At 34.9% G+C, this 21108-nt stretch overlaps 4 protein-coding genes across 6 annotated transcripts; 2 read left to right on the top strand and 2 right to left on the bottom strand.

Annotated features, from left to right (window-relative positions):
• Positions 1-40: 40 nt before the first annotated feature.
• On the top strand, positions 41-2481 carry LOC145962578 (DNA primase large subunit). Its single transcript, XM_083083771.1, has 7 exons — positions 41-337; positions 417-754; positions 831-1058; positions 1140-1277; positions 1365-1743; positions 1819-1986; positions 2060-2481. Exons 1-7 carry the CDS (start codon positions 184-186, stop codon positions 2368-2370), a joined length of 1716 nt encoding a protein of 571 aa, XP_082939897.1. The 5' UTR covers positions 41-183; the 3' UTR covers positions 2371-2481.
• Positions 2021-5982, bottom strand: Tdh (L-threonine dehydrogenase). The gene is made up of 5 exons (XM_083083772.1): positions 5558-5982; positions 5047-5310; positions 4285-4545; positions 2948-3214; positions 2021-2877 (listed from the first exon to the last, which is right to left on the bottom strand). Exons 1-5 carry the CDS (start codon positions 5712-5714, stop codon positions 2717-2719), a joined length of 1110 nt encoding a protein of 369 aa, XP_082939898.1. The 5' UTR covers positions 5715-5982; the 3' UTR covers positions 2021-2716.
• Atk (artichoke) lies at positions 2596-18856 on the top strand. 3 transcript variants are annotated; one of them, XM_083083768.1, is made up of 16 exons: positions 2596-3333; positions 4239-4491; positions 4627-4927; positions 5013-6050; positions 7571-7637; positions 8025-8536; positions 10486-10692; positions 10791-11961; positions 12138-12844; positions 13612-13936; positions 14222-14488; positions 14875-15028; positions 15200-15412; positions 15723-16509; positions 17238-17605; positions 17923-18856. In XM_083083768.1, exons 7-16 carry the CDS (start codon positions 10529-10531, stop codon positions 18432-18434), a joined length of 4668 nt encoding a protein of 1555 aa, XP_082939894.1. In that variant the 5' UTR covers positions 2596-3333; positions 4239-4491; positions 4627-4927; positions 5013-6050; positions 7571-7637; positions 8025-8536; positions 10486-10528; the 3' UTR covers positions 18435-18856. The 3 variants fall into 3 exon arrangements, with proteins under 3 accessions (XP_082939894.1, XP_082939895.1, XP_082939896.1); XM_083083769.1 differs by having other exon boundaries at positions 2596-4491; positions 5016-6050; XM_083083770.1 differs by lacking the exon at positions 7571-7637 and having other exon boundaries at positions 2596-4491.
• Rpn8 (regulatory particle non-ATPase 8) lies at positions 18624-20909 on the bottom strand. Its single transcript, XM_083083774.1, has 5 exons — positions 20647-20909; positions 20420-20512; positions 20153-20331; positions 19873-20076; positions 18624-19698 (listed from the first exon to the last, which is right to left on the bottom strand). Exons 1-5 carry the CDS (start codon positions 20855-20857, stop codon positions 19387-19389), a joined length of 999 nt encoding a protein of 332 aa, XP_082939900.1. The 5' UTR covers positions 20858-20909; the 3' UTR covers positions 18624-19386.
• Between the last annotated feature and the right edge of the window lie 199 nt (positions 20910-21108).

Below are 21108 nucleotides of genomic sequence, written 5' to 3'. Positions count from 1 at the left end.
TTTTCCAATGTAATGCAACGCTGATTGGTCGGACCTGAAAGTAGAAACCAATCATGTTCGATTGCTACTTAGCGGTTGAGTGCGCTAAATTAGCATCACTGGAAATGGCGGGAATTGCTATTTCTCTCTGGGATTGTTTCTGTTAGTAGCATCTGATACAAAGCAAGATAAATTGTGATTAAAATGGATTATACGGCACGCAAGCGTCATACAACTATCACAGATACGAATGGTCGAGAAAATGATTATCCTCATGATATCCAAATGTACAATGTGCCTCCAGTGGGTGAAATGTCATTGGAAGAGTTTCAAGAGTTGGGGTTTGACAGATTAAAAGGTGACTTTTCAATATCCAAGGATTTTGCAGATGCAAATGTTAAGATAATAAAATTCGATTATTGTCAACTTTGTTATAGCATTACGGTTGGTTGAGACAACAAATTGTAGAAGTGATCTAAAAACATTGGAAGATCGCAAGAAAGCTCTATGTGATTCTTTAAAATCTGATGGACTGAAATACTATGCAAATCTACTGTATGCTGATGGATCTAATCCACAGTCAGAAGAACATTTACAAACCAGGAGGAAAGATCACATATCGCATTTTATTTTGAGACTTGTATATTGTCACGATATAGAACAAACTAAATGGTTTATTAATCAGGAGGTTGAATTCTTCAAGTTAAGATTTAGTTCCTTAGAAAAAAAGGGGATTGAACATTTATTGAATATTAGTAACTTGGATTGCTTACCTGTATGTTTTATTAATGCCTTTCTTATAAGATTACAATGTAAGATATATTCTAACTTAGTGATTAATATTCCTTAAGATTTCGCAAAATGAGAAACTGGAAGTGAAAGAAGAACTTAGCTTATCATCTGGGAAGGTTACCAACATAGATATCGCGGATATTTATAAAGTACCTTTTGAGAAAGTCATTGATTTAGTCAGAGGACGTAAAATATATCTTAAAGCAGGGATGGCATATGTCACTCATATGGATTTAAGTTCAGTATTCATCTGTTATTTCAGAGAGAATCTAATTGCAGGATTAGAGGTATAAAATTTATATTCTTATATATATTTAATTTGAAAGAAAGAGATTAAATTCAATTAATTTGTATTGTATATTTTGCAGAATGCAAAGATGCTGTACGATAATATATCTGATGATGAAAGATTGACCAGATACTTAACAGGTCTTCCTTCGGCTTTCTCTGGAATGGCACGTGTCGTATGGTCAACCACAACTACACCCATTGATAAACTACATGATGTATGAATCTGATCAGCATTCAAATTAGAAATTTTATTTTTTTAAATTTATCTGATTTTTTATGTATATATATTGTAAAATTTTCAGTTGTCCAAAACGTCATATCCATTATGTATGAGAACGCTTCATGAAGCACTTTGCACCAACAGTCATCTAAGGAACTCAGGACGTATGCAATATGGGTTATTCCTGAAAGGTATAGGTGTGACTTTAGAAGATGCTCTACATTTCTGGAGAGATGCATTTTCGAAAAAAACAGATGGGTCTGCATTTGACAAAAAATATGCATACTCTATTAGGCACTACTATGGTAAAGAAGGAAGACAGACAAATTATACACCGTATGGCTGCCAGAAAATTATATCTAGCTCTGTCGGACCTGGAGAATATCATGGATGTCCCTTCAGACATATGGATCGCGATTCGTTGTGCCAAAAGTTAACTAGTTATGGAGTATTTGCCTCTAGTAAGAGATACAATCTTAATTTTCTTTCTATTGTAAAAACTTTTTATATTCAAAACTTGCATTAATGTATTTTAGATATGACAGAAATACTGGACTTTGCCAAGGATGGACAATATCATTTAGCATGTGCCAAATATTTTGAAGTTATCCACAGCAAGCCAGCAAGCAAACCACTTCTACATCCAAACGCATACTTTGCCGAAAGTCGTGCAATTTCAACTGAAGACGATAGTAATGGAAGAGGTAAAAAAAAATTAGGAGAAAAAATTATACATACTTAAAAATGATAAAAATGCTCATAACATTTTATTTGCAGATTTCGACAATAAAGATAAATTCTCTCAAAATGCAATTGGAACTCCTGGAGGCCTATCTTCAAAAAAAAGCGATAGATATTCTACGCCTTCTAGAAATTCGGATTTCACTAGTACACCAAAGAGAAACAACAAATTTGGTACACCTTCAAGAAATATAGACACAATCGACACACCTTTAAGAAAAGTTCAGAAAACAAATTATACGCCTTCGAAAAAGACTAAAATGACTCCAGTAAATATTGCGGAAATGCTAAATGATGATGACTTTACAGATTTTATGGATGTAGATTTAATGGATCAAAAAAGTTAGCAAACAACTGCTCTATAAATTTATTCTGTATAATTATACAGAATAAATTTATTATGCATATTCTTTGGATCCACTTTACAGAATTTATCCAAATATATATTTTTTATCCTATTTATTAATATTTTTGTGAATAATTGTTTGACCTCATAATAAATATTGTGCTTACAATTTATGTAATGAGGATATACACATCAAATGTGCGTGTTTTTTGTGTGCATGATTTTGATAATTAACGACATTAATTACTGATTTCTTTCGATCAAAATTTCAGTAGCCGAGTGATACAAAAGTTCGCAAAGCGTGTGCAACAATTCAAAGAAATCAGTAATGTATAAGTCTTATACAATTATACGTAGCTATTGACTTCTTTTAAACGATGTTTCGGTAGAAAATTGTTACTAACATCTTTCACCATCGATTTCACCAGCCTCTCTAGATCGTACTTATGCTGCCAACCCCAATCATGTCGTGCTTCGCTATCATCGAAAACCTGTGGCCAATTTTCAGCTAAAATCATACATCAAAGTATAAGGAAATTTTTAATATCTCTCTTTATACATGTGTGCTACATACGTACCAATATATTGTCGTTTATCTGGCTTATAAGTAATTTTTAAATCTGGTATGTACTTTAAAATTTCATTGAACAGTTCCTCGGGCGTGAAGCTCATGGCTGTGACGTTATAAACTCGTCTACGGAGTAATTCGTTGGGTGTGTTTAAAAACTGAAAGAGTGCCGACAGGCAATCTTCAATGTACATCATCGGCAACCTAGTGTGAGGCTCCAAGTAACACTCATACTTCTTATTCAACAGTCCTTCATGAAATACCGCTACAGCATAATCTGTGAAAGATATAAAAGAGAAGAAAAGATTTATTGTCACATGCATTAAAATATGTAAAATGCGATGTCTGTTGAAAAATGAATAAAACAAGGAATGTAAAATTTTTCAAGAGACAGAGGTATATCGAAATTTTAAGTCGCTATTCTTAAAAAACTTGTAGCCGCTCTGATGATTTATTTTGCTCTCCCTCTTTCTGAATAGAATTTATATTTTTATTTTTCTTATTACTAGCAGTCTACGCGGTCAATGTTTCTCTAGAAAAACAATTCATGAGAGATAATGAATGTTTTCTGTCGATTTGCAGAAAGACGGATGATTGAATAAATTATGCATTTGTGTAAAAACATGTTTTTATCACATCTTGTCTCAATGTTAATGTGCGAATACTGATCCTTTATGCATCAGAAATTAAGAAAAACGGAAAAAGCGATTTCACGAAACAGGTATCAGACTCGATTATTTATGAATAGCATTGTCCTTGAGAAATGATATACACACATAATTTAACATTATGCAGTTAACTTAATCGCGATTGATGCTCTAGTTCTTCACAAAAAAAGGTAAAAACTCCTATCAATTTTCAGTTATCAGCCTTGTATGTGATATTAAGCGTTCCTTAAGCATGAACACGATTATCTTGCTACGAATCGGGAAACTTGAACACGCAAGGATCGCACAACGAGTTTTAGTTGAAAAACATCGTCTCAATATTTAAAGATGCAAACATGTAATTACATTGCCTGAGAGAAAAAGAAAAAAAGCTATACAAGATATTTTTATTCATTTTCTTTAATTTTTGATGCATAAAAAATTATTATTTACACATTAATAATGTAATTAATAATGTTGAGACAAAATAATAAAAGCATGTTATTCATTCAATCATCCATCTATACGACTCACGCTACGCGTTTATTAAGGTTGCCTTTGATAATTTTAGATTGAATTATATTTAAAAAATAATTTAGTTACCATAGTTAACAAAATCTTCATGATTAACTATCTTTTAACTTTATACATTAGAGATAATCGTGTGAAATGCCTTAGTAAGGAGAGGCAGTATCCTCACCGGTGGTACCACCGCCAGGTGGATCGCAGCTAATTACACCAGGGAAACGAAGACACCGAAAATCGAGACCGAATCGATGATGATAATATTCTCCTAGGAGCTCGGCGTGGACTTTGCTGACACCGTAGATCGTACGTGGTCGTTGCACTGTGATATTTGGAGTCGGATTCCTGGGGGAATCTGGACCGAACGCACCGATTGTCGATGGTATGAAAATCCTCAGCTTGTATTGTTTCGCTAACTCGATAACGTTGTGCGTTCCTGTTGCACACATGCGAGGAAAAATAATAGATCTTTAAAATATTTGATATCGATTGTAAAATAATTTTGATTTTTTTTCAGATATATCTATGAATCGTAGAAGAGTACGCGATATCATCTATCACGTTCCAACAATTGCTCGTCCACTTTCTCTCCCGAACACTTTCTTCCCTTCGCGAGCGTGTTAGAATTATTATCGTAATGACAAATTCACTCGTCGACACAACATTCCATTTCACTTGGACGCAGTGCGCAGAAAGCTAAACATCTCATGCGAAAAACTTGCGCCTTCTATTAAGTGAAGCAAAAAAGTACAAAAAAGTTCATATTTTCCTATATAAATAATAAGGTATCAAGGAAGGACACGTATTTCTATGCTTTGGTATGTTAAAAAATATTTTTATTCCAAGTACTGTTAAACTTCAAATAGATCCTACTGTTGATTCTTCTGTTCTCTATCTATCTAGAAGAATAGAGACAGGTGGATTTAGCTTCTCTTACCTTCAATATTGACTCTGACAGTTAATGGTACGTTTTGTTCGCCGACAGCGCTAAGTAGAGCGCTGAAGTGGATGAGCCAGTCGATCCTGTAATCGACGACGATTTTCTGCAGACCCTTGAAGTCAAGGATATCAGCAAAGATGAAGGGCCCGTTCTCCAGACTCTCCTCCGTCGGTTTAATAATATCCGACAGTATAACATTCTCGTTACCATAATTCCGACGAAGTACCTTTGCACACTCTGTCCCCAATTGTCCAAGGCCCCCTGAACAAAAATCGCATTCGTTTGACGAAGACAAGTCTTGCACTTATATTACAAACGCGAATGAAGTGTAATATTTGTCCTTGTGTAACACTTTTCGATAAGATCTTAAGTTATAAAAAGGGAATCGCGTGCGTTTTATCTTTTAATCATAGCATCAATTAGATACAAATTTGTCGAATTATGTAAATTTACTTATAGAATAATTCATCAAAAGCAAGTATATTATATTTAATCATATCATGCTTACCTGTTATCAGTATCTTCGGCGGTTTAATTGCATTATTTGTATTAACGCACTTGGTGCGTTCATTTTCACTGTAACTAGGATTATCGGACATGTGAAAGCTCCTACAAACGCTTCTCGTGAAGTAATACGAGAATCGAGTGACACTTTTACACAACATTATTTTATAAAATGATGCAGCACAAAAGATCTTGCGATCACAATACTATTGATTTGATTCTAGTTTTTATGATTTTGAACCGTTTTCCACGACAAATCTTTATTTAAGGAATGAGAGAGATACATAAAAAAATGTCATTTCACATTTCATTTCAGAGTATTGCAAATTGTAAATCTACTATACATTAAGAACGAGTAATTTTATTGAAAGAGAAAAGTAAAGAGGAGGAATTTAATACTCCTTCGCTGATGGTTGATAAACAACTGGTGCCTTGAGCAATAATTCTTATATCACAACTCGTTTTCAAAACCAGTTAGAACGGATGCTGCGTGATCGGTATGTATATTTATGTACTACATAACATTAAGAAGAATTTTAAATGCTGTATTTAATTGTGTTTTCTCAATTCTATGTGTATATATGTATATCGATCGTTTATCGTTATCTACTCTCTCGCCCATACAGCACAGGTAGATCCTGAATATATACTCAGTATATCGCAAACGTAGATTGTGTATATCCCACTAATATTCGATATACGTACTATGATATTTTGAGAATGTACGGAAGATGTTCCTATGTCTGCCTTAGAAACCTAGTCAGTCCTGAATATATACTCAGAATATTTCTTGGTATATTATGAATATATTTTTAGAATATCTTAAGCATATTTTTACATTAATAAATTACATATGAATATAGAAGACAGTTAGACTATATGTAGAATAAAAAATAGATTCTTCATGTAAAAAATAAATAAAAATGTGAAATTATTTACTTTATAAACAAAGCTTCAGACAAAAATGTTATTTCTAATAGATGAATATAAAATGTTTAAAAAATACCTAGTGTTTATTAAATGATTCTTATTAAAATATTTATCTCGATAATCTCGAATATGTACAATTATGTAAGTACACTCGGCAATAGAAATACTTTAATAAACGCAGTAAATGGATTATTTCTCACTTTAATTTCAAATAATCTGTTTAATATTCTGAATTCGGACAATTCAAAATCCATTTACTGCGTTTATTAAAGTATTTCTATTGCCGAGTATACTTACATAATTGTACATATTCGAGATTATCGAGATAAATATTTCAATAAGAATCATTTAATAAACACTAATAGGTATTTTTTAAACGTTTTATATTCATCTATTAGAAATAACATTTTTGTCTAAAGCTTTGTTTATAAAGTAAATAATTTCACATTTTTATTTATTTTTTACATGAAGAATCTATTTTTTATTCTACATATAGTCCAACTGTCTTCTATATTTATATGTAATTTATTAATGTAAAAATATGCTTAAGATATTCTAAAAATATATTCATAATATACCAAGAAATATTCTGAGTATATATTTAGGACTGACTAGGTTTCTAAGGCAGACATAGGAACATCCTCCATACATTCTCAAAATATCATAGTACATATATCGAATATTAGTGGGATATACACAATCTACGTTTGCGATATACTGAGTACATATTCAGGATCTACCTGTGCTGTATGGGAATAAAAACGAATTTCTCTATAAATTTCTCTTAACATAGTTCAATATGTATAATTTAATGAATTTCTCTATAAATTTCTCTTAAATACACAATTCAATATGTAATTCAAAAAATTATGATTTCTCGTATTACTTTCCTTACTTATACTCAATTTTGATCGACAATACAAGAATTTCATTGCGTTGTCTTGATAAGTTAATACAGATCTCTAAATACCTGTCGTCAAGTACCAGTCTTGTCGACCGAATTGAAATTTAAATTCAAAATATCATTTATATATATGTACATCATTTACTTGCCTATGACGTTTATTTGTGTTTATGCAATCGACAGAGGCTTGGCAATACAAACCAATAGCGAAGCGATCTTTTTCTCATACGATTCTAAACCGGTTATTGCCGTAAGTTACACATCAAAACGTTAGCATATAAAGAAGTCATGCGTGAATGCTATAAGAAAATCAAGATTAAAGATTGATAAAGAACTTTCGTAACATATCTTGCTTACCCCTTGATATATAGAATAAATTCTTATACATTTTTATTTGCAGATGAAATAATATAATGTGGCCATTTAAATAAATATATTAATAACATAAATGATATTAACATATGTTAGTTAATATAAATATATTAATATTACTAGTCCATTTTTATTAATGATAGTATTATATGTCTATATATACGCACATGCATTAAAATCATTAGTTTATTGTATTTTTAGAAAAGATAGGTTGCATAACTAACTAGTGGCTTTACAATTATTGAACATTTCTTCCTTTTTTCAGATTTCTTCTATTCAATAGGGGTGCGTTCGATCCTCGTTGCTTTATCAGGTGTGCGAGAAGGAAAATGAAAGGAAGGAGATTTTTCATCGACGCCAAATTACATTCGGCGATCGGTGAGATTCGTGGGGAAAGGGAAGAATTTCCTGGAAGCGTGTCTTCATGGTAGCTGGACACGCGCTTCGCAATTCTCTTTGCGTCCCTCCACCCGCGCCATCGTCATCTTCTCCCCTCGAGTTTGTGCAGACCACCACGCTTTTGCGAACAGCTTCTTCGGTGCATTTAGTGTGTGCCCGTAACGAGATCACGAAGAGTCGCATTCGTGACCGGGAGACGGTGTTAAAAACGAAGTGGTAAAATAAGTTGGTTACGCACCCCTCGAAATAGAAAATATTTGTATAGAAGACCCAGAAGATCGAGTGAAAATACTACTTTTTTTCTTCGTGAATTTTGTTCTTGCTAATAGAAAAACATAGGATTCTTCAGAAGCAAGACATTAGTTTGGCGAACAGAAGGTAAACATCTTGTAGAATCTTTTAGCGAAAACATTTTATATTAAATTTGGCACTTTTAATTAATTTTGATACTATGATGATAGATTTGTTTGAAATAAATTCTTCTATATTAATCAAAGATTTTAGAAATGATTAGATGTAAATTTTTACAAAACGTAATTAGCGATCCATTATTTGATTAGGATTCTTATACTGTCAACGACCCGCACATTGCATTCATTGGTCGCTTGAGATACATCTTCATAAAAGTATACAACCTTCCTCGTGCAATTACATAATGACTCGAAATTATCATTCATAGTAGAAAATGAGATGTACGTTTGAGGGTCAGTGACGGCGAAATATCAAGGAAATGAGAATCACTTTCACTAAAATTGCATCCTATTATATCCTTCTTGTTTGATCACAAGTCAGGTTTATAATAATAATGCTGGAACGGGAAAACAACTAATTTTTTTCAAAGTAAACTCCGTATACATAAATCTGCTAAATGCAATTTTATTGTTATCAACACAAAAGTACTTTTTATATCATATATTAAAAAAGTTTTTTATATTAATTGAACTATTGAGAGCGATTTTCAATATTCAGCTAGAATTCCAACTTTCTATTCAGATTTTCTATTCCACGAACAGGAATTCCATTCATAATGCAAAATATCTGCCTATCTTGAGAAAAATAGTATCTTTGAAACTACAGCATATTAATTTTTATTTTATTATATAGAGCCTGAAACTTAAATGATGATATCAATATACTCACGGAGGCTCTCGAAATGCGGAAGCAGATGCGTCAGAGATCGCTCTTTCTATTGATGCAACAAGGCATAATCTCGAATTGTTTATCATGCATCGCTGTATCGACGTTTTTCACGTACGAATGACTTTTCAGGCCGTCCGATTGTTTTGCTTCTTTTTAAAGACCGACGCATTACGAAATCCTCGCGTTTCCGCGTGACAAGATCTCCATAGTGAACGTCTTTACCTTTCTACGCACACCCTAAGTTGCAATCTTTTGTCACGTTATTCGCGACTTGTATTCCTTACATAATGATTATACCAAATATTATATCTCAAAATACTATTCGTTAATATACAAAGTAGAGGAAGCAGAAAAAAAAATCTGCTACTTTTTATATAATTGTATAATTTTATAAGATTTTATTTGACATGTTATTTCGTCAACAATTCATTAAGCGCTGCATGTTTATGAGGTACGCAATAATCTCCCCGACTTTTTCTTCGAGGTGCGAATTTTTAATTTTTAAATCGTACTCTGGTTCTCCGTTCGTCGTTACTATAGACACATCAAGAACGCGCTCGCGCGACGGCAATTATTACGGACAACGATTGTCCTAGCGGTCTTTAACTTTGCTTACGGTACGGGGCATCAATTTTGTCGTCTACGACCGTGACTTGTGTACACGCGTTATACAGATACCTGGGGCGTCGCGCCCAGGATACAGAGGCATACCGTGACGTCCATGAAGGGCTCTTAACGCCTAAAAATCCAACAACCATCGGTCGTTGTTTTCGTTTCGTCTCGCCAACAAGATTTCTAATTTAACTCGGCAAGTTCGTCACTTCTCCGTAGACGAGAAAACGGTATAATTATTTTTATCGCGTGTCTCGTCACATGTCGAAATACGATGCGCGTTCCTATTATTTTTCTAATGATCTTTTGGCAATAAATTATATTCGATGCGCGCAAAGTACGTGTATAAAAGCGACCTCGCTTTTGGCATTGAAGGAAATTAGAAAAAAGTTCGAATATATTTTCATCCTACTTAATTAAAAAATAATTATTTAAAAGAGTTTTAAATGTAAGATTTAATTATTTTAACTTTTTTAAAACATATGGTTCGATAGATTGATTCATTCAGCATTCATTCTATTTCTTCAACTTTGCTCCAAATTCGTAATCCGTTTGCGTGCGAACGCATGTTCCAGAAAATGCGGAACTGTTGCTCGTAGACTACGGTCCAAATGCGCGATGGTCAGGTCGTCGGGAGGCGGTGGACTTCTGATAGTCGGTTGGCTTCTGGCACTTCGTTCCATTGGTGTCGGTGCCCAGTTAGATTCCGATTACGGATGTCCACCTCAGGAGAGGATATTGCCATGCCGATGCTCGACGCGCGATATGGAGATTCAGATATGGCAAGTCGATGAGAAAATATTATTGCCGGATGAAAGAATTAAGTCGAGACATTGTGCTGAACAAGATGCCATAAATTTACCAATAAATTTGCGCGTAGGTGCAGCCATAGCGAGTTACCAAAAGTGCTAGGAGGTCTGAAGGCGGTGAGTCACTACATGGACCAACCAGTGGACGAACTAATCTTGGAGAACAACAACTTACCTAGTCTACCCGGTAAGGTGTTCGCGACCTTGCGAGTTTTACGCCTCATGCTGCGGAATAATCGACTCGAGAGGGTGTCGTCCGGCTGGCTAGACGGTCTGCATGATTCCCTATTGGAACTATTTATCGTTGAGCCCGATCTACGGTCTCTGCCTGTGGATAGCCTGGAGAATTTGCAGGGTCTCGAAGCAGTGACGTTGCAGAGTCGCGTGATAAGGCTATTGCCCAAGTTCACCGGTTTGCCGAAGTTGAGATACCTGCAGATCAACTCCCCGGCCTTGGTGAAACTCGCCCCGGGGAACTTTCAGGATATTCCCAATCTGGAGCAGTTGCATGTATTTGGCAGTCCGAACCTGAGGAAATTGCAGGCTAGCTTCCTTCGCGGTCTACCTCGATTAGAATTGATTAACATCACTGATTCCGGGATCAACTGGATTCATCCACGTGCTATGATCGATTTGCCGGAACTCAGGGAGATATCGTTGGTCGGAAATGAAATAATCGACGCAAGTATAGTCGGTCGAGCATGCATGGATCTTCCATCGTTGTCAGTGATACGTTTGGATCGAAATTACATTAGTCGTCTCGGCGAGGGCTCCTTCGTCGACCTCCCAGTCTTATCGCGTATTTATCTGTCGCGCAACGGTATTACGGAGATATTTGCTGGGGCTTTTCAACGTATGCCGGCTCTCAAATCCGTAGACCTGAATCACAATTTAATCCATCGCATTCATCCGGAATTCTTTCCGCATCGAATGGGAAACGTATTAGAAGAGATGTGGCTAATTAACAATGACCTTAGCCACGTGGCCGAGATACGATCGGTGCTCGAAGCTCTGCCAAGGTTGAAATTTTTAGACGTCAGTCACAATCAGCTAGAGGAAATACCCTTCGGTGCTCTAAGAGGCCATCCCACCTTGGAAAGACTCCATCTCAACCATAACAGGCTGGCATTTTTGCAGAGAGAAACGTTCACGGCGATGCCAGCGCTCAGGGAGCTCAGACTGAAAAATAATTCCTTGTCGAATCTTCTGGAGGCTCCTTTCTGGAATCTGCCAGCTTTAAAAGTAAAGATTTTATTGAATTCTCTAAACATTAATAATGGAAGCAAAAGTTGAATATATATATTATTTGGATTTTTTATAAATAATTTTAAATAAAATTTGAACTCTTAGAAATCACTCTTTGATCGAAGTATTATTGATATTTTATTATTTTCAATCAATTATGTGTCTGATTCTAGGGTCTGGATCTATCGGAGAACTATTTCCGTCACATAGAATCGCGTTTGTTCGATAATCTGCCGAATCTTAGACGGCTAGACCTTAGCGGTAACGCCATCGGACTCATCGAACCCGAATCCTTTCTCAACACACCGGCACTGGAACACATCAACGTCTCCAGAAATGCCCTGTCTGTTCTTCATCCTTTGACCTTTCGACATCTGACGAATTTGTACGAGCTGGACGTCGGCTGGAATCGTATGCTGGAAGTGGTCCCTGGTCTACCGAAGGACATCGAGCACCTTCATATGCCCATGAACCGTATCGTTACTCTACCGGTCGTGTCCTCTCAAGATCTAGCTTTACCTGCCCTACGATCACTGGATCTAAGCGCGAATGGAATCGAGATAATTCCGCCCGGCACATTAGCTGACTTATCAAACTTAAGAAAATTGTGTCTGGGCTATAATACTCTAAGAATTATAGACGACGGCGTTTTCGATGGACTCTCGAGATTGGAGCAACTGGACTTGAAATACAATCGACTGCTCACATTGCATGGACGAAGCTTTCGCCCTTTGAAATCGTTGATGGACGTAAATCTTCGAGGCAATCGAATGGAAGTTCTACGACCAGATATATTTCAAGAGAATACAAGATTACAAAGGATTGATCTGAGCAGAAATAATCTCGCTCAAATTCCTCACGCGACCTTTGCCAATACTAGGTAAGAATTTTAATTGTATTTAATTTTCATATGGAGAATTTACAATTATATATATATATATATATATATATATATATATATATATATATATATATATATATATATATATTACGTAAAAAAATATCAATTTGTATTTCTATTTTAATCTTTAAAATTTAATATAATGACAATAGCAATAGTGTATTAACAATGGAGGCAATTTTCCCCTCCTTTGTTACCTCGTGTTCTAGTGGAAAAGCAGTTTCACTCGTGGTTACTTGATTGCATCATTCTTAAATTGGTACCTAGAAAGTTCTTCGTGCACACGCTAATATCTCTTTCTTGTCGTTGTGTAGCATCGGCCTGGCGTGTCGACTAATTTGGTAGTAATTTGGTTCACTTTTATACGTAATTTTGTTTAATCTCGTTCATCAAATTTATCAAGTTTAATTTGATCGCATCGAAACATGTTTTTTCAAAAGCATACTTTAATATAATATAATATAATATATTTAATTGAATTTAGATGTAGATGTATCTAAAACACGGATAAGACAAATAGCACTTTGATAACAATCTATGTATTTATTAAATTTTATTTACGATAAATTTACAATAAACCTTTTTTGTCAAAATTTGTAACAAATAATGCTGGAAGGAAAAATGGAAAGATATTCTAATCATCTATACATTTTTGAATATTTTTTTGAAAAAGAAAATAGATTGTCTAATGTTCATTCCGCATTCAAAATAACAATGACAATTACAAAACCCGTTGTCAATTACAGAGACCTTCGTGAACTATACGCCTCGCACAATACTTTGACCGAGTTACCCGGATCGCTGCACGGCTTAACAGTTCTTCGGGTCCTAGACTTGAGCTTTAACAAACTAAACATTCTATCGCCGGAAACATTAAGCAGTCTTTCGTCCTTACTTGAGCTGAAACTCGTCAGAAATCGTATACGAGAATTGCGGGAGGGCGCGTTCGACGGGTTGCCACGGCTGTCTCTGATCGATCTCGAGGATAATGATCTCAGAGTAATCGAGAGGAACTCAATCAGAGCCTTACCGGAACTGCAGGCTGTCAGACTCGGCAGGAATCGATTGCAGGTAATAAATTGTATAGTTTTTCAGGGTCTCATTCAATGAAACTAACAATAAGATAATTTTTATTTGATGAAAATAACAAAACTTTATCTCCTTGAACAACTTACTTTGTTAGATACGATTAAAAAGTTTAAAAGGCTTTATATATATATATATATATATATATATATATATATATATATATATATATGAGTCATAATGTATAAATAAGATGTTGTCTAGTTTTTATATAAAAAATATTGGAAATATTTAGTTAAATAAGGAGGTAACCAACACGTAATTTTCTAGTCTATCCCAAGTGGCGCTTTCACCGAACTACCGTTACTACAAAGTGCAGAATTACAAGAAAATCGAATTCAGGAAATCGCTAGTAATGCCTTCATTAACGTGCCACACTTGCTATTCCTTAATCTAAGTCATAATAATCTGCCGGAATTGGAGTACATTGGCTTGGAGAGTCTACGTTCGTTAGAAGTCCTCGATCTCAGCTACAATCGTTTATCGAGAGTTTCAAGCGACAGTCTGGCATCTATGGAATGGCTAGTAGAATTAAAGGTATAATAGAAAATTTTACATTCTAAATTTTAAATATATCATTAACATAAAATATATCACAATATATCGCGCTCTATAATTTTTAAATCGTACTTTTAAAATACATGTGTCGGATTGTGGGTGTATAAAACGACTGCGCAATTTGTGAGAAAATTTATTTTGTGCGAGAAGTAATCTGTATAAAAAATTACAAATGAAATGGGCGAAGAGAAGCGCTTTGCTAATAAAAGAGAATACTTTCTCGTCGAGAGTGAAACTCCTGCGTGAACCATGGTGCGAGACGAGCCGTTCTGCTGGCGGAGCAATTATTCGTATACTTGCATCGTTAATTAGGGGAGATAGCCGAGACCGCGTTTTACATAGGCCGTTTTCCTTTCTGTATGCAGATGGACAACAATCGGATTTGTGCCGTGCACGGATCGCCTTTCGATGATATGCCGAGATTACGAGTGCTGAGCCTGCGAAGCAATCGAATGACCGCAGTTTCCGAAAACGCTTTCAAGAGATTGAGATCGAACATTGCTGTCCTGGATATCGACGGTAATTCAACATTAATTAAATCGACAAAAATAAAAAAAAGAATTGAATTAAATTAATTATTTAAACTGAAATATATTAATTCGCGATTTCTCTTGATAAAAGCATCGCTTAATATTTGCATATTTTGCCCTATATCTTTATATTTACATCTTTTTCTTATTTCCGAGAAAGGAAATCCATTATCCTGTTCTTGTGGCATGCTTTGGCTACGAGGATGGCTCCAACAAGCTTCCTCGGAGGGTCCTAGATGCGCCGACGGCTCTCTCTTTAGGCAATTGACATTATCGCCTCAAGATTGTCAGCGGGAGAGATATGTCGAATCGATCCATCCAGCATGCGAATCCGAAATAATTAACGTTGCAACGCCTTCGGTTTCTTCATCCGGTAATAACCGAAATAAAAACGATTAATCGCAAAATGATTCAAAAAAATTAAATCACATTTACCTATTATTTAAAAATTATGTTACATTTTTACACAATGTTTTTTTGTGATTACACTTTAACTACTTTAAATTATGATATGCACTAAATTATAATATAAACTATTTTAAATTATGATATACACTTTAACTATTATTTAAATGATATCAGAATTAATCATTAATTAATTCTGATATCATTATTTATAAATTTATAGCAAATAATTTTACCACATCTCTTGCGACTTATTAAATTACATCGAAACTTGGTAGCATTTGGAGTTACAGAGACAGTACCGTTGTGGCTGAATCTAAAGGACTCGTCGACCCAGAAGCCTTCCGTTTCCCAGGATACTGACTACATGTATGAATATCTGGACAATCAGGACAACGAAAACGACACAAACATATTCACATCGCCATCCAGCGTGTCTACTCAGACCATCAGCGTACCTACTCAGACCGTAAATATCATTTATCCGCCATCGCAAACGCAGAAACATCAGATCCAGAAGAATGAAACGTCATCGATGAAGAAAAACCCCATGATGCCACCGTCACCCAGTAGCTCCGGCTTCACTTTCTTTGGTGTACCTCTGCCGAGCATGAGTTTCGATTTGTGGGGAAATTCAAAGAGGAAAGCTGAAAGAAAAGAGTCCTCGTTGACGCCGAATAAGCCCAGCCGAGGACGTTACAGATCTTTTCCGCCCACAGAACCAGAAATTCATAGAGGTGGCTTCGTGCCGTTGCCGCGTGCACAGAGTGGATTCGTGCCGATTGCCGATCCTAGATTGATGTACGAAAAACACGAGACGAAGCGTGAGAATGTCTCAAAGTCATTGAACGCGAGCAGTATGCCGATGCAGATGCCGGAGGAGCGTCCACGGAAAAGCGGAAACAGCACTATCACTAGGGTGGAAAAGGTTGTTTCCAGGACCGGGAAACCTCGGACGAATCTCCGGGAACGGGAGGAGTTATCCACTGTACCAACATTCAATCGATCAACCGATTCGAGTAACTTCAATTCTCGCAAGATTTTGCCTGACGTCAATAAGATCAAGTAATTAAATCATTCAAATTACTTATTTTTTTTGCAATATTCAAATTACTTTTTTTGCAAAATCTAATTGTTCACGAACAAGGTATCGCACGCAAAGCGATAAGCAAGTCATAATTAAAGAAATTAGTCGCATGAATAATATACGTCAAACTATTGTCATCCATCAAACACGCGTAAAATATAATCCATCACACTGCTGTTCAAAACGGACAGATCGCGAAAACAAATAATAATTAATTGTGCTTTTCGAAAAAGATTCACTCTTCAAAAAAATCAATCAAATCAATCATTTTCCGATATTATAATATTTTTTGTGCTGTTTTGCATATTGTTTGTGGCAATTTTTAGATTTTTCTCAAAGGGCATACTCAATAAAAATAGAACAAGGGAAAAATAGAGCGCACTTTTCTGTAAGTTTCGATCGCGCTTACGCTGTTACAGTTTCGAAATTGTTTAAAAAAAAGTTGTGTGCTCGCTTTTTCTTTTATTTGGATTTGCGTTCTTCACCCTGCTCGTTTCACGAACACAGACAATTTGATAAAAAAAGATATTTCGGATTCTCTGGTTCATTTAATCACAATTTTTTAAATTAATTCTCATTAATGGTTTACATAGTTTAAAAAATACGTTTATATATCTTGATATTTTAAAAATTGAATTTTTTAAATTGTTTAAACTAACATACGTTATGACTAATCCTTTCGGACGTTAATATTTTCTTCGTTTAGCTCTGACGCATTCAACGCAACGAAAAGTAGTGTATCGATAGTTGTGGAGGAATCGTCACAGGAAACTCATGAAACGTCGGTGTCCACTGAGATTTATGACGACGAGAGTCTAAAGGTAGAAGAAGATTCGAAAGAAGATAAATTTATCGAGAAACCACAGGTGGAAATCGCCAGTAGGATAATTTGGACCACACCTAAAACGATAACAACGGAAACGAGAAAAACAATTATCAAAGACATTGTAACGGCAGCAATGGAGGTGATACCGTCGCAAGAAAGTAGCACCAAAGATTGGGACATTGAGATATCCGAATATGAAAAGAATTCAACTCAATTGAGTACTACGACTGACTCTTACGATGAATCTGGTGATTTTAATAAATATTTTAAAATGTTTGATACACTTAATATCAGCACTTTATTATTAAATCGTTTGGAAAATAAGTCTGTAATCGTCTGCTAATGTAAAATCTGTTTTAAATTAGCAGACGGAGAAAACAATCTTGCTATTGAACTTTTAATCCTAATTAACAAAAAATCTATGGCAAGAATCCATAAAAAAATTTTATTTTGATAAAAGATCGGCACTAAATTCTTATAAAACTTTGCGATTGATGGATATTATATCGCGAGAATGAAAAAAAGAAAAAATTTTAATAAATAAATATCTTTTGCCTTATTACAGACAATCCGCAAGTGGCAAAAACAGATGCACCGCATTTCTCTTTATCCACGACGTTATCCTCCACATCGAATCCGCGCCCGAGAGAAACCACAACTATGACTTCCCGAGGCACGGAAGCGTCCGCTTTATCTGCATTTTTAATCCCGGGAGGACAACTACCGTCTTCAGGGCCTGTAGGAAACTTGCGTCCACTAGGTAGATCTACGATAACCAAGGTGGCTTCGCCGTATCTTAGTCATAATGCCGAACAATTGCGGGAGAGACAGAAATCGATCGCTGCTCAGAGAAGCGCCGAGATCGTCGAGATCGACCACACGACAACTGAAATTCAGAACGAAGCGTTCGTCATCGATGAAAAGGCCAAAGTGATAGACGATAGTCCTCTCAGCTGGTACTTCCAACATTATAATGATACGAATTTGGAACCTTATGTAGGTATAGCTTATAGCAGTACCGCGAAAATCGATGCGTATCCATGTTTACTTTTGCTCGCTTTTAGAATCTTAATTTAGAAAGAGATTTGGAATTCGTAGAGAGAAATTTATAGATGATTTTTATCAATAAACAAATTAAAGAGAATTCATAAAAGATAACATACATTGTAATATCTCTTGACGAATATGCGCGAGTGTTTTTCAGATCATAAATCATACATAGGCATACTGTAAGAATAATATGTGCGATGTATACAATTGAACTACTTATGTATATCTATATATATTTTGTCCGAGAACCATTATATGTACAAAGATCACGCTCGTAGGTGTATTTGCGTTTTTATATATATATATTTTAGTAAGATATAAAGCATATATTTCTATGATAAATTAATAAAGCAATCTAAGCAAATAATCATTTTATTAAAAATGTAATATTTTCTCTTTTTTAATGGGACGACTTATGCATTTCCTAAGAAATATGTTAATTATATCTATCATGAATATTGCTAACTAAAACTTTAAATTGTCTCAGACATATCTGTGACAATTTAAAAGAATATTTCTTTAATATTAATTATATTTGAATCTAATTATTAGAATTAATGAATGGATGAAAAAATTGCCCTGTAATTAATTTGGAAAATTGCTTCGTTTTTTACAAAATATTATTGTTTATAAATTAAAATATTGAAAATATAATGGTTAGAATGATATTCTGTAAAAAAATGTCTAAATCCTAAATTTTTCGGTATATTTACTACACTATTTATTACATTCAAAATATGGAAGTGTTAAGTTTTCTATTCTTCTTTGTGCCTAATATCTTAGTAACTCACAGAATTATGCCAGAGTAGTTTAGAAATCCCATATGCCGTAATACATATTTAAATTGTCATCATTATTTATAAGTGGGATGTAATTCTGTACAAATTGTAAACAGACTTGCTTATTATTTATTACACACAGAATCGATAATCGTCCTCAACTTTAACAGTTTCAATGTTGCAACTGAACAATGCTCCAATCACTGATTTTTAGCTTTCGTTTTTTCCTCTCCTTTTTTTTCCTCTTCTTTTTTCTCTTCCTTTTTTGTATCCTTCTTTCCATCTGTTTCTTTTTTCTCAGCATCACGATTAGTCAGTTTATTGTTGATCAAATTGTGTAATGCCACTATAGACCTAACCAGAGCTGCCAGATATACGACCAACATTTGATCATTTGTCTTTACATATAACGAATCAACAAAGCTACTTTGAGTCATATCTGGTAATAAATTGAAGATATCTTGAAGCTGGTAAACAATTTGATGGTTTATAGGTAATTTTCCACTGCCAACCTATAAAAACAATTTATTTTCGGATATATCATAATTAACTAATTAATTAATAATTGATTGAATTATTTTCTTTCATAGATCAATATACAGGGTGTTCGGAAAATCGTCCACAGTACTTCGGGAAATGATTTGGGACCCAAGAGGAAGGAAAAAAAGCTATATATATATACATACCTGAAGCAAATAATCTCTAATTTCCCGAATTTGTTCGTGAAGACCTTTCAAGCCAAGTAACTGATTTGTGATTCTTTGGCTGAGTGTACCAACTGTGGTATCTTTAATATCTCGCAATAAATGTTCCACTCCTACCTCTTCTGCTTCTTCAGCTCCAATTTCACTTGGGATGTGCTCAAAAGTTTTAGAAGTAGGGGAACCATCCTGTGTACAGGGTTTTCGTTACGTATCTTTTTTAAAATAGATAACTAGAAAAAAATATATATATATATAAACATACATCGTGTACTTCCTCAACTGCTTGATATGCCTCCGTAGGAAGTCCGAGATCCTTTGGCTTTGCATCAATAATTACCAAGACTGAATTGGCACAGTATCTTCTTATTAATTCATTAATGGCAACATCATTTTGATGTAGCTTAGGTCCAGTGTGGTACCAGCCTACTACCTTCTCACGAGCTAAAAATCAACAAATATGGAATTGTAATAAAAAATCCTTATTCTGTACAACTTTCACAGGGCTTGCAGTTTATTCATAATTATTTACCATTGACTTTCTTGAACATTCCATACATATTTTCCAGATAATCATGATCAAGAAACCATACACTTTTATCTTTGTCATCCTCATCAAAAGGAACTGCAACACGAAAATTTATTTGTTAATACTGTAAACTAAAAATATTTGCGATCCAATTTTTCACACATTTTTACATAAAAAGAGATTATCTTATTGTACATATAACATTGTAGATTATTAGTGACAACCCTAACCTGCAAAACTGTTTGATACGTCTAAGATTCCCTTGGCCCTCCAGCAGCCCAAAAGTACACCGACTACTCTCTTTTGATTTCCAATTTTTCCCATACGATTAAAATGATCCACCACGCTTAATAATACCAGCGGGTGAACCACAACTTTCGTTGTTGCAACCTCTTGACTCGGCATTTTTAGGAGCAACTCTGAAAACGATGCACACACCATGAAGTCATCAACCAGCCGCTATCATTCGAGGATGACAAGAGCGGCATGTTTGTAGGTTTGTACTATCAAGTTCCACTAAAAGCGCCATATATGAGGAAGGAAAAAACATGTCATCGGTTGCGGTCGGGGAGACGCTCTGGGTACTTTGAAGCGTTTGATTGACCAATCAGGACAAGAGGAGTAAAGATTTTTTTAACCTGATTGGTCAATCAAACGTTTCAAAACATCCAGAGCGTCTCCCCGACTGTAGC

Source organism: Camponotus vicinus, unplaced genomic scaffold (genome assembly GCF_025532165.1).
Source record: "Camponotus vicinus isolate PSW18456_S1 unplaced genomic scaffold, iyCamVici1.0 SCAF_12, whole genome shotgun sequence".
In the NCBI taxonomy this organism is placed as follows: domain Eukaryota; kingdom Metazoa; phylum Arthropoda; class Insecta; order Hymenoptera; family Formicidae; genus Camponotus; species Camponotus vicinus.
Note: the sequence above shows the minus strand (reverse complement) of the source record. Positions and strands in the feature narration are given on the sequence as shown.

What these genes read in the sequence shown, in the direction of transcription:
- LOC145962578 (XM_083083771.1), top strand. Translation starts at nt 184, where the DNA reads ATGGATTATACGGCACGCAAGCGTCATACAACTATCACAGATACGAAT. An exon ending in GGGGTTTGACAGATTAAAAG is followed by an intron (nt 338 to 416) that starts GTGACTTTTCAA and finishes ACTTTGTTATAG; the next exon opens with CATTACGGTTGGTTGAGACA. An exon ending in ATCTAATTGCAGGATTAGAG is followed by an intron (nt 1,059 to 1,139) that starts GTATAAAATTTA and finishes TATATTTTGCAG; the next exon opens with AATGCAAAGATGCTGTACGA.
- Tdh (XM_083083772.1), bottom strand. Translation starts at nt 5,714, where the DNA reads ATGTTGTGTAAAAGTGTCACTCGATTCTCGTATTACTTCACGAGAAGC. An exon ending in GCCGAAGATACTGATAACAG is followed by an intron (nt 5,311 to 5,557) that starts GTAAGCATGATA and finishes ATTTTTGTTCAG; the next exon opens with GGGGCCTTGGACAATTGGGG. An exon ending in AGATAAACGACAATATATTG is followed by an intron (nt 2,878 to 2,947) that starts GTACGTATGTAG and finishes GTATGATTTTAG; the next exon opens with CTGAAAATTGGCCACAGGTT.
- Atk (XM_083083768.1), top strand. Translation starts at nt 10,529, where the DNA reads ATGGTCAGGTCGTCGGGAGGCGGTGGACTTCTGATAGTCGGTTGGCTT. An exon ending in TGCTGTCCTGGATATCGACG is followed by an intron (nt 15,029 to 15,199) that starts GTAATTCAACAT and finishes TTTCCGAGAAAG; the next exon opens with GAAATCCATTATCCTGTTCT. An exon ending in GCCTTCGGTTTCTTCATCCG is followed by an intron (nt 15,413 to 15,722) that starts GTAATAACCGAA and finishes GAAACTTGGTAG; the next exon opens with CATTTGGAGTTACAGAGACA.
- Rpn8 (XM_083083774.1), bottom strand. Translation starts at nt 20,857, where the DNA reads ATGGTGTGTGCATCGTTTTCAGAGTTGCTCCTAAAAATGCCGAGTCAA. An exon ending in CGTATCAAACAGTTTTGCAG is followed by an intron (nt 20,513 to 20,646) that starts GTTAGGGTTGTC and finishes TTCGTGTTGCAG; the next exon opens with TTCCTTTTGATGAGGATGAC. An exon ending in CAGTTGAGGAAGTACACGAT is followed by an intron (nt 20,077 to 20,152) that starts GTATGTTTATAT and finishes CCCTGTACACAG; the next exon opens with GATGGTTCCCCTACTTCTAA.